The sequence below is a fragment of the Aethalodelphis obliquidens genome, unplaced genomic scaffold, assembly GCF_003676395.1.
Source record: "Aethalodelphis obliquidens isolate GAN/ISIS:26980383/991018 unplaced genomic scaffold, ASM367639v1 scaffold22, whole genome shotgun sequence".
NCBI classification, from domain to species: Eukaryota; Metazoa; Chordata; class Mammalia; order Artiodactyla; family Delphinidae; genus Aethalodelphis; species Aethalodelphis obliquidens.
Genome location: NW_020837966.1, coordinates 3,190,469 through 3,202,734, shown reverse-complemented (window position 1 = coordinate 3,202,734; position 12,266 = coordinate 3,190,469). Strand labels below are relative to the sequence as shown.

At 46.7% G+C, this 12,266-nt stretch overlaps 1 protein-coding gene across 1 annotated transcript in view; it reads right to left on the bottom strand.

The window, feature by feature from the left end:
• CACNA2D3 (calcium voltage-gated channel auxiliary subunit alpha2delta 3) overlaps positions 1-11,915 on the bottom strand; it is an 899,902-nt gene extending 887,987 nt beyond the window's left edge. The window contains exons 1-2 of the mRNA XM_027121113.1: positions 11,621-11,915; positions 10,871-10,952 (exon numbers count right to left, since the gene is read on the bottom strand). Of these exons, the coding sequence (XP_026976914.1) occupies positions 10,871-10,952; positions 11,621-11,742 (204 nt within the window). The 5' untranslated portion in view covers positions 11,743-11,915. The remainder of the gene's footprint in view (positions 1-10,870; positions 10,953-11,620) is intronic.
• Positions 11,916-12,266: the final 351 nt, after the last annotated feature.

The following is a 12,266-nucleotide window of genomic DNA, read 5'->3' as shown; positions in this document are numbered from 1 at the left end:
CACACACACACACACACACACACACACACACACACACACACACACACCTTTTACTGGTTGCCTGACAGTGATTCCCTCAAGGTGTGCCCTCAAAAGCATAGCTTTCTGACAGGGGCCCAGGCCAAAACCCAGAAGAAAGAACGTTCAAACTTGAGCTTTACCATCCCAGAAGCCAAATGATCACCATTTATGTCAGTGGGGCAAAAAGCTATGCTCACTCAGCTGTTTGTACATGATGCAGCATATTTTGTTAATAGAAATTTCACTGATAATGGAAACTGGTAGGAGGCTAGGAGGAAAGCCATATGTTATGACTCGTGGCCAAAGACTACCTACCTCCAGTGGATTTACTGCTTCCCCCACCTATTGTTCTTTTTATACTATTTTTCTGCTTCTGCCTCTGCCTCAACAAGGCACAATGGAAAAGGCATTTAGGATGGCACAGGTACAGAGAGCCAAACGCCTGCCTGGGATTTCTCTCACCTTGCTTTGCAAATTACAGTACAGCATGATAGCAAGAACAAAAGTGAATCCCACAACTGCCCCACCTGTACTGTACAAGGGACAGGATGGGAAGAATTAGGGAAAGAAAGCCAAAAAAAAAAAAAAAAAAAAAAAACCTTCGTGGGGACATAATAAATGCTTCTGTTTGCCGTTGTACCCCTGTCTCATTAAATGTGTGTGACATATACTGCCTTAATCTTATGAACTCATTGTGGGATCAAAGCGACAAAAATTCCAGGAGTTTCTCTTGCTCTTCATTAATAATGAAGCAGACACTATAAACAAGAGAGTAGCCAGAGAACTAAGGCTTTCTGTGTGCCACGTATTGTTCTGAACCACTTCATCTGTGTTCTCTCATTGAGCCCTCTCCAAAGCCCTATGACACAGGAGCTTTTATTATTAGTTCTATTCGGTACTAATAGAATGAGTAAACCACGCCCCAGGTAGGTAAAATTAGTGACTTGTAGAGTGGAATTCAACTTCAAAGCTCATGCTCTTTTTTTTTTTTTGCGTTACGCGGGCCTCTCACTGTTGTGGCCTCTCCCGTCGCGGACGCGCAGGCTCAGCGGCCATGGCCCACGGGCCCAGCCGCTCCGCGGCACGTGGGATCCTCCCGGACCGGGGCACGAACCCGCGTCCCCTGCATCGGCAGGCGGACTCTCAACCACTGCGCCACCAGGAAAGCCCCCCATGCTCTTTTTAAAAATCTCTTTTCAGCTGTGCATGGCTCACTGTAATAGAAATCTAGATCCTTCTAAAACAGACAGGCCCTTTCCTGGGAGCCAAGAGTTATGGAGGAGGAAATGCAGGGTCAAGTTTATAGCATGGAGAGGGTCTAGACTTGGGGGTATTCCAAGGGCCAATTATACCTTTGATTCCATTTTAATGCAAAACACTAAAGTCTCAAGAAAATGCATCAAACCATCAAGTGTAAAAGGCACACCCCCACGAGCCAAACTTAGGGACCTGAGGAAACAGATGAAGAGCAGGTTTGACTTCCGGAGGAAAATGTGAGGGGAAACGCTCCCTGCTTTGTGCAGATCATCTGAGTCCTCTTGTCTAAGACGAGATTGAATCCTGCTCGGGAGTTTCGCAAGGTTGTGCTCTTCCTTGGCAGCCCTGCCTTCCAGGCTGAGCAGAGGTATAAGGTACCTGACACCCACACCTCTCCACTGCCAGCCAGGGCTCCTCCAGACAACCTGCCCATTCTCCCTTAGGAACCATTCCTGTCCCATCGTGGCTCCAGGCCCCCTTGGAGCCGGGGGAAGTCCTTCCCTGCCTCATGGGGGCCCAACACCCACAAAGCCTTCGCTGCCAAGAGAACACCTCTTGAAACCCCACCTGAGGACAGCACACCTGGGGGAAAGAAACCAGAGAGGGCACTAGCACCCCACCCACCCAGCCCTTCTCATCCTGCTGAGGTCCTGACTGAAGCTGGTGCTCAGGTGGGAGCAGCTCACACAGGTGACTCACGCTGCAGAGAAAAGTCAAAGGCTTGAGGGTTAAAACACTCCAGTCTGAGTCCAGCCCTACCACGTGCAAGCGCACCACCTCCCTGAGCTGCAAGCCCCGCCTGTAGGAGGTAGATAACCTGGGCCATCTCCCAGTGCAACTAAGGACCACAGCAGATGCCTTGCGTTATCTACTTTAATATGAAGAATGTTTGGCTCATTAAACACTCCCCCCAAAAGCCCATTGCCTCCCTGTCCAGTCCCAATGAACAGTCTGTTCACCTGAGCTGGTTATGATCTTGGTGGATTTTGAGAAGCCACCAGTGCAGACCCTGTAGTTCCGTAAGAGTCCCAGGTACAAATGGTTCTTGGGTGACTTTCTGAACTATTTGGCCCAAGTAGAGCAACCAAAGCTTTCGCACATTGACTTTCATAACTGACGTCTCAGTGACTTTCACTGCTGACTCTATGGTTTATGCATAAACAATGGTTAAAAGTTATGCAACTACAATAGCGTCATCTCCCCCAGAGTCAGTACCAATGTTTACACAAAGAGGGGCACTCATTCAACATCTTTAAGGAGATCACAGAGGACCGCAGATGCTCAAAGGCCAAAACACAACAACAGGCTGTGCCAAGGAAGCTCTGAAGAGGAGATGGGCGGGGCCAGCAGGAATGGCCACGGAACCTAGGATGCCCTTCAGTGCCTCCCATGACTTGTTGGCCAATGGCAGTCCCCATGCGCTGCTGCACCTCCCTGCCACCTGACTGGGGGAAAGGACACCCTGCCAGTGAGGTGCCTCATCCCCTGTCTGGTCTCCAGCACCACTCCCCCAGGAAGCTGTTAGGAGAAATCTAGAGTCCTCCAAACCTAGCGGGAAGAATTCTCATGGAGGAAATACCTGGAGAGCACCAGGTGTCCGTGGCTGGCTTCTGAATGCACTCCCACAGTGGGGGAGTCACTGGGCCCGCTGTGTCTCCTGAGGCTTCAGGCCTCACTCCAAGCACTGGGGACCCTCGGCCCTTCCTCAGCTGATACACCACCTGCACAGCAGGGTAGGCCAAGGAGGGGGTAACAGGAAGACCCTGAGGAGGCTCTTCAACCCCGATTCCTCATGTGGGCATCGCCCTGACTCTTACGGGAAGGGAGCTGACCTCTAGGAGAAGAGTGAAGGTCTAGGCAGAGGCTAGGTCCCCTGCAGCCCCTTCCTGCTCCGAAGTACCTGATTCCCCAGGCTCCTCCCTGTCAGGTGCCAGGTGGGACCACCTTCCTACCTGCCAGCATTCGGGCCCACTCCCCTGTTCACGCACTCACTCATTCATGTCTATGGAGCCAGCCCCACAGATGCTCAATGAAGGTTATCTTAAGAGCTTGTCTTTGTCTCACACCACCAATAATAACCTCCACAGTTCGACGGCAGGAAGCTTCTACATACCAGGTACTATGCTAAGTGCTCTGTGTAGTTTATTTCATTCAACCTTCACCGCAGCCCGTAAGGTAGAAGGCACAGGTCTCCTCTCACACTGGAGGGTGCAGTTTCAGAAGCGTCACACCACAGATCTGAGACTCAATGACAAGTCCATCTGACTCCAAACCCTGTCCTCTCAGCTGTCTTCCCAGGCTTTGATTGTTTCCGAAGTAATTCCCCAGACGTTATCTCATTTAATCCTCCCAAACACCCATGAGGTAGGGAAACACAGGTATTATTCACATTGTTTTCAAACTAGAACTGAGATGGAACAAGGTCACACAAAGATGAGGGACCAGGCAAGCAGACTCCAGAAGCCCAGGTCGGTCACCTGGGGGAGGCTGCTTAACTTCTGTAATCCTCAACTTCTAAATCTGAAAAATGGGGTGAATGGTAGTTCCTGACTCATCAGGTAGTAGAGAGAATTCAGTGGGATGACATATGTAAAGTACTTATCATGGTACCTGGAATGCGGGTACACCAGAGTGAATGCTACATGTTTTTACTATTAGATTAGACCATTTGCCCAAGGCCACTCAGGAAATGCCTACAGAAAAGATAAGAAGACAAACACCAGGGCTCCTAGGCTCCTAGGCCAGTGACCTTTTTCTTTGCTTTAACAACACTGCATCTCCCAAGATGTGTCTCTAAAAATGTTCCAAGCTCTGCAGCTATTATGATGATGAAGAAAGATGGGCAAAGGATGCCTCCCCAACTGACTGTGGCCAGAACATTGAAATAAAATGAGAGAGAGCAATTATACTCCAATAAAGATGTTAAAAAAATAAAAATAAAATAAAAAATAAAATGAGAGGATGAGCTACCCAGCAGGGAAAAGAGAAAGCCGAAATGAGCACGGCCCATCCTTCAAGGGACTTCACCCAGGCCCAATGGGCCCCGTGTTCCCTGTGACGCTCTGCTATCATCCTCTTGAAATTCCTCATAATTTTTTAACAAAGGGTCCCCGTTTTGCTTTCGCACTGGGACCCACAAATTATGTAGCTGCTCCTGGTCTCAGCAGACCCTCCGCTGCAGCTGCCTATAAAATCTCAGAAGCTGGACAAACCGAGCTTGGTGGACTGGGTCATTCGGTTCTGTCCCAGCACCCTGGTTCACTGCCTTAAGCCACTCTCACTAGCAGCACGAGCGGACAAGAACAATCTTCCCCATTAGCAGGCGGCACCTGATGCATTCTGTGATGAGCAGCATTCATTTCTACTGGCATACACACACACGCACAAACTTAATAAGTATAATGGTAATGACATGTGCAAGCCCAAAATACCGACTGGCAGTTGCTTCACCTCAAATGGATAACCAGAGGTCTGGTCTGTGAACCCACAGCCATTTGCAGCTCTGCCCAACTTGTCTGTCCAGATCGTTTACATGGATAACAGCTCTTTTAACCTTGGGAGAGTACTGTTTTCCAATATCGGGTGCCAAGATAAATACTTGGCAGTGCATAAACTGACGAAAGAGCCATCTATTTCTTGTCAAGAGATAATGCTCTCCTTCCCAATATGGCCTTGAAATGCCCATTAATAGTTTGACTATTGAGTTATTTATTTCCATAATCTTGATTTGGGGTAACCAGGAAGCTCTGCAACATATAACTGTAATACACCTTATAAAGGTAATGCCTTATTTAAACAGCCTTGGAATGAGCACACAATGAGTGTTGTTCAAAGCAAATGGAAATTAAAATGTTTACCATTTATTGAAGACATCCTGGACCCTTTTCAAAGTTGTGCCTGTAAAATAACTTTCTTCTGAAAAGCAGACATGCTGGCTATGCAAAGAGAAATCTCCTAAAACACATCAGCTGTACAGATGCCTCATCTGCTGAGGGTGAGCTGTGGTCCAGGCTGGACTGTGTCAGAGAGGGGTCTCTGAGGCTGACTTTGCACTTCAGGAACGATCATCTCAGTTTGCTGGTCAGTAAATACTCAGGGAAATCAAGCATCTTCCTCTTCCTCTGCATCATTTTCTTCTCATGAAGGAGAAGCTCACTTTTGTTTAATGGACCAAAGAGGGCTGATGAAGATTCTATCGATGTTGCCAGGAGCCTGACATGAGGAACTTTTCCTCTTGTTCCATGATACACAAAAGCATCACTGCAGCCACTGAAGATGAAGCATAGGCCATTATGTCTCTTGTATAAAAATTACATTAAAAGAGGAGTCAGGGTCGGGGGAGGGAGAATCTCATATACTAATTCATAGGCTGGCATTTATAACATCTATTGCCTTTTTTCTCAGTCTCAGCCACAGCAAACCTCTAAGTCCAATCTGAGTGTCCCAGGGAACACGCAATCTGCGAAAAGTCTCTGTCTAGAAGACACTGTGGGTCTCAACAAGCGCTGTGACTGCAAAAGACGGGGGGACCCCCAATATAAATGCCACTCACTTCCGACAGAGGATGTGTATTTGGATAAAGAAAAAGCTTATTTGTTGGTAATCTGTAATGACAGATCTGGATTAATGACAGACCAGAAACAAAGGATCCTTGTGAGAATGTACACCTCTTTCGATAAGCCCAATATACCAAGTCATTTATTGCTCCACGTACGTGGGAGCACTAAACACCTAGGCTAGGATTGATCAAAGACTGAAAAGCCTAAAACCCCAAACCTGACTTCCACAAATATGTGATCCAAACTGCAGGACAATGGGACATCCTGCAGGGCCACAGGTACTTGGGGTAATGGTTTCACATTTCTTTCACTTTTGTTCATCATGATACACGGCTATGTCTTCATCACAACTAGAAACATTATTTGTGCTTGCCCTTGCCTGACAAACTTTATAATTATTAGGTGGTTTGGTACTCATGTGTTTGCCTAAATGCACACTGGTATTAGAATAAATAAGATAAAATAAAATAAAACCCGCCTGAGATCACCTGAGTAATTGATCAAAATTAATAACCACATTGGAATTAAAAGTCTGAAATTTGCCTCCAACAAGAAAACCATGCCTATGTTTTCATTTCCCGTAATTTTGACTAGCATTTGTAAATCGGAGCAACTCAGGCTGCAGCAGTTCCTAATGAGAGAAAAAGCAAAGCAGAAATATTTCTGTCAGAAAAGAAACTTTGAGAAAAAGAAGGAAAGAAAAAAATGAACAAAAGAGGCTCAGACAAACACTTAGCAAAGCCATACAAAAAGAACTTTATCTGGTCCTCAAGTGACCAAGCGTTAGTGTACAAATACAATAAGATATATGTGTGGGTAAGATGCGCGAAATGAATTCTAACTGGTTTATCCTGCTCTGCGGATGTCCTGGTGACTGGGCTAATGAGACCAATAAACTGCCCTGAAAGACTGAAAACTGTCATTTCCGAGATTTCAAGACTTTGAAAAATAATCTGCCAGGGAAAAGTACAGTAATTGAAGTGGTGCTGTGAATTAAAACACTGGCATCACAGGTTGAATGCACTAATCTCATGGGATGACAAATAACCGTGTTTATTCAACAAAAATGTTCAGCCTGGTAGCGCCTCCCCAATAAAAGCAATCCATAGAGTGCCAGGCTTCCTACAGGCAGCACAGCACTGCTACCCAATTCCTGATAAATGAATACTCCTATTTAATTATTTAAAAGACCATCAATTTCCACATTGATCAAAAGTCATAATTATCAAAATGGCTTAAAAGAACCAACCTTTTACTTTGCTGACTCTGTCCTGTGGAAAGAGACATCACATTCACGTATTAAAGCCGCTCTCTCTCAATATATAGGTGATAACGCAAAAACCTGGTTATGCACTCCAAGGAGAGCACGCTTGATAAGTGCTGCATGAGGCATCCAAAGTAAATGTCAATTCTTTTCTAGCATTAATGGCAGAGACACACAGTACCTGTATTTCCGCTGTGTATTTATCATCACGATTCTGTTAAATATAATTGGAACTCTTCATTCCCATGAACATGCGTTCCCTGAATGCAGAACGAAACAGAATGACAAACCCAGCTCCTACCAAATTCTCCCTAAGAAGGATGAAATAAGAATCATGCCAGTTTAATACCTTTTATTGTGAATGTTAGGGGTGTGGAGCCCATGAGTTTAACAGCCTAGGTTACTGGACCTACTAGAATGCTTCTCACTGAATCCCAAAATAGAGAGGTAATGAAACTATGCCTCCCCAAAAGAAGCCACACAAAGCGCATTCTTTGGGGAAAATGAAGCAAGATAGAGGCAGCTGAATACTGGCATGAATATGTCAAATAGGAAAGTTAATTAAAAGTTGAAGTGAATGGAAACCGCTGCAGTATCTCCCAGCTAAGAAGGCAGGACACAGGCACACAGCCACACTCCAGTGCTTTGCTTTCAGGGGCCCGCTGTCCTATAACAACTAAAGCCTCTCAAGATTGACTCCAACTCCCATACACGAGTCCTACGTTTTTCCATTCTGTACTGGAAACACAAAACTTTGCCAAAATGTGGACTACAGCATTTTATACGATCAAAAATATCCTCTTTATAAGGAACAAACAGATTGCTATTCCTGTGCTCGGCAAAGAAAAAAATAGAAAAAATAGGAAAAGTCTGGCAGTGGGTACCAAATATATTATCATAAGCTAAAGTAATGAAAGCCACAGTATTAAACAAAGAAACAACTGATGAAATCTCCTTTCTAAAGCCATGGCAGTGAGGTACATTGTTAAATAGCTATATTTACATTGAGGAAATCAGTGATAATACTGCTACCTCGAATTATATTACCTAATAAAAACCTGTTACCAAAACAGCAGTTTTCCCAGTCTCCAAACACTTTAAAATTGGTGGCCAATTACTATTTAACTTACATTCACAATTACTATTTTGTAAAGTTTTTGCCTTAGTGCAAAAATTACTAAACTCCCATTCTAAAAGTGAACACCCTGCATCAATTCACAACATAAAGTGTCAATTAGAAAAACTACATAGAGTACATAAACTTGTACAGTGGTATACAATATACCTTACTTAACTGAAAATCAAGTTTAAATGCCCATGCCTTAAAAGTATGATTACAGACTCTTACGCAACACCTTTGGGTCCCCTTACTACAGTGTTAATGCATTTATCAACCAAGTTTTCTAACTCATCTCGAGAGTATCTTAATTGTCAAGGATGCAGTGATGTGATGGAAGGGTGCATAGAGTTTTGACGCAGGAGTAATTCCTCATGCAAATGGACAGAAACTTGAAAATAAGCAAGAGAAAGGCAACTGTCTCCTTGCTTTTCCAAATGATGTTATGCCTCCCCCGACGCTGAGCACCTCACATCCTTTCTCATTCATACTCTGAGTTCTCGAAATCAATTTTCTTTGCTGATTATAAAAATACAATCATATTTGGGGGCAATGGGCCAAGACAGCCAAAAGGTACCTACCCAAGTTGTCTAACATGCCCTGCCCCATCATTCATGGAAGTCCCTGCCTAGCAAGCCAAAGTGGTGGGTATCGCAGGACTCCATGGCCAGTGACTGCAATCCAAATGCAAGAGCAAATAAATGCCCACCCCAGAACCTAACGCCCACCAACACCTCACCTTCCCCATGCATCAGATTACAAAATGCCAGGCAACAGCAAGAAATGACAACAAAGCCACAAACAGCTGGAAATAATTACCCAATTGTCAAGCTGCAAACATGACAAAAGCAAAGCGCCGCTTGTGAATACAGTATCAGAAAGGATGCTGATAAGGTAAGAGAAGCATTTTAGCTTTTTCCAATTTGCTATTATAGAGTAGCCAATAATATGGTTGATGGGATTTTGTGCAGTGTGTGTGTGTGTGTGTGTGTGTGTGTGTGTGTGTGTGTGTGTGTTGTGTGTTAACTTCAGAGAGAAGGAAAAAATATATTTCACGTGCTCCTACAAAATGTGAGATACGAGATATGTAAGCACAGCCCCCCCACAAAAAAAAGTTCACAGGCTCTGAAGGGTTACTTTCAGAGTTGTTACAACTAAACTACAACGTGCAGATGAAAAATATTTCTTTAAAGTTATACAAAATGTTCTCTTCTTTAAAAGCATAAGCAAAATACACAGGCAATGCAATAGGCCAGAACTCTTCACATAAAACATCTGACACGCAGGCAAAATGCCAGAGCTGAGTACAGACTGGTCCAGATTAAAAGAACACTAGCAAAAAAGGCAACTCCTATAAACTGAGAGGCAGGTCACAGGTATGTAAATTATCACTGACCATAAAGGCACATCATAACCTCAAGTTTTTATCAACTGCCTATAATTCAATGAACTCTGTCCCCAAATAACAGAGTTGTGATAACAGTCTTTCCATGGTTTCAGAGAATATGGCTATTGGCAATTTTTAAGCCAGGCTAACCTCTGTCATTCCATTGTGGGCTCATGCTTCATTACGATATTTGGATTTCATGTGACAAACTGTTTCATATAATGTCCCCAAAAACTCTACTCTCTAAAGCAGAATGCCATAAATAAAATACGTACTTGGTTACCAGGCAGCACGCATGACACATATGTTACATTGGCCCAAAAAGCACATTTTAAAATACTTAAAAGTTAACTTAACAATTTAAGCTTTTTGTATCAGAGAATTATCCCCTAAAGGCCAATTTTATTTTCTATCTTTGAGAGAATTACTGGATTAATCCTGTTGATTTGTTAACTTGAAATTCTTTTAACCCCTCTAATCTCTCCTCCCCGGCCCATTTTTTCCCCTTTTTTCTTGGAGGGGAGGGCGAAAGACCATATATCTCACAATGTAATTTTAAGCATAATGCTGCCTGTTTGAATTAAAATTGATGCAGGTTCTGATAAAAGCCTAATAATCAATTCTGCATTCTCATTACTCTCCAGAATATATGGATGCAGACCAATTTCTTAAGTTTGTAGACTACTCTCATAGGTTATTACCCAGCAGTGCAGCTGAGTGGAAAGATAACCACATTCATTCTCCTTATCTGTAATGATGTAATGCATCCCAGCCCTGAGTCTAGATGATTGGGGAATAATGGGATCGTACAACTGCGGGGATGACAAACAATAGTGCAGCATCTTTCTCTGATATACTGAACCCCAGCCTCCAACGCAGGCAAAGTGAAAGACATCATAACAGGCACTGATTCTGCCCCTTGGATGAAGTTAGCGTTTTTTGGCCAGAGGAGCATCTGCTCTCACACTGAAACAGCAATACCGACACTGAGAGGAGAGCCATGCAAAAACACTCAGTTTCCGAGCCCCAGCCAGGACAGTGCCAGTGAGTATCCTCCTTTTCTTTGTGTTTAGAATCAAGTGTCATCTAAAAATAACCGGTTGGTAGGGAGAAGTCACTGCACAGTACATTGCCAAGAAACGGAGGATCAGAGACACCTCTGATAACTGATGCTGCTCGGGGTTCACGTTTGTTTGGAAAACTAAATCTGCCTCCATTTTCTGTGCTGGAAAAATCATCGCTTCCTGCCACCACAGAAACCTTACCTTCTGCAGAAGCTGGGAGCCGGAGTACTTAGCTGCAATAGATTTTATCTCTCCCCCAAAAGCAGAGGCCCAGAGCTTCACCCTACAGGGAGAAAGGGCACAGGAACAAATGTAACACCGTGTCACAGTCAACACGCACGCATACGCACACACGGGGCTGTGGCTGAAGGAGCCAGGCGGTATAACATTGGAGAAAAAAAAAAAAAAAAGACAGAAAAAGCGCCTTGGTAGAAACTGCCAGCACCAAACTGCAGAGCGCAGCGCGGGAGGGGGCCCGAGGGGGTCACACAGTTCAAAATGCGCAAAGTGTCCCAGGCTCTCCGAAAGACGACTGAATGTTATTTGAATAATTGCCTGAGAACTTGACCACCCAAACTGAGCATCACCTGGCAAAGATTAGTCGAAAGAAATCCACCCATCCCCCCCTCCCCAAAAAGAAGTGAGATGGCAAGATAGCAAAGAAGGGGTAAATAAACGGCCCATGGAAGTTGCACGCGGTAAACAGGCTTCAAAGTTGGTGCTGTCGCCGGCGGTGAGCCTCTCCAGGTCTCCCTCGCAGCCCGGGGAGGGGGCGAGGGGATCCCACCCCAGTCTCGCCGCCCCACGCGGGTCCCCGCCGGCAGGTGCTAGAGGCGAGGCCGACGCCCGCGGCAGGTCCTGCTGGCCGCACCTGCAGGAGCCCAAACTTGGGCACAGCGAGTCGCGGGCGGCAGGGTACCCTCCCCGGGCGGCACAGGACCTGGCACTTACACTGAGAGCGGGATCTGCTGCTCCGAGCGCACCACGTCCCCCAGCGTGGCAAAGAGAAGCGCGGCGGTCAGGAGTGCCGAGGCCCCCCGGGACGCGCGCCGCTGCGAGCCCGGCCCGGCCATGCTAGGCTCCTTCCGACGCGCCGGCTGCGGCGACGATAGCGGCAGCGGGGAGCTGCGCCGAGCGGGCGGTGGGCGAGCGCGCTGCGCTGCCTGCTCCACGCCGCCCCGCCTGCCTCTCGCGCGCCGGGCGCACTCGGGGAGCAGAAAAAGGAGCGGGGCGGGGAGGGCGGAGAGGAGGAGGGAGGGGAGAGAGGTGGAGAGGGAGGCAGGCGGGGGAGGAAGCAGGGAGACACGCCTCTCGCAGCCGCGGCCGCCCGGCCCCGCCTCGGCGGCTCTAGGAGTCCGGCCGGCCGCGGCGGGAGGGCGGGGGGCGCCGCGCGGGCGGGGACTTGCAAACTCCAGTGTCCTTGGACGCGGCTGAGAGCGCCCTGCCCCGCCCGGCCCACTGCGGCCGCCGAGTTCTTTACAACTCCGCAGTCCGCCGCCGCGGACGCCACTTTCGGGCTGGACCCGGGCCGGACCCCGCAACCCCCAGCCCAGAGCTGGTTGGGGGGCGGGGCGCAGGCGGGAGGCTAGGGCCCGGC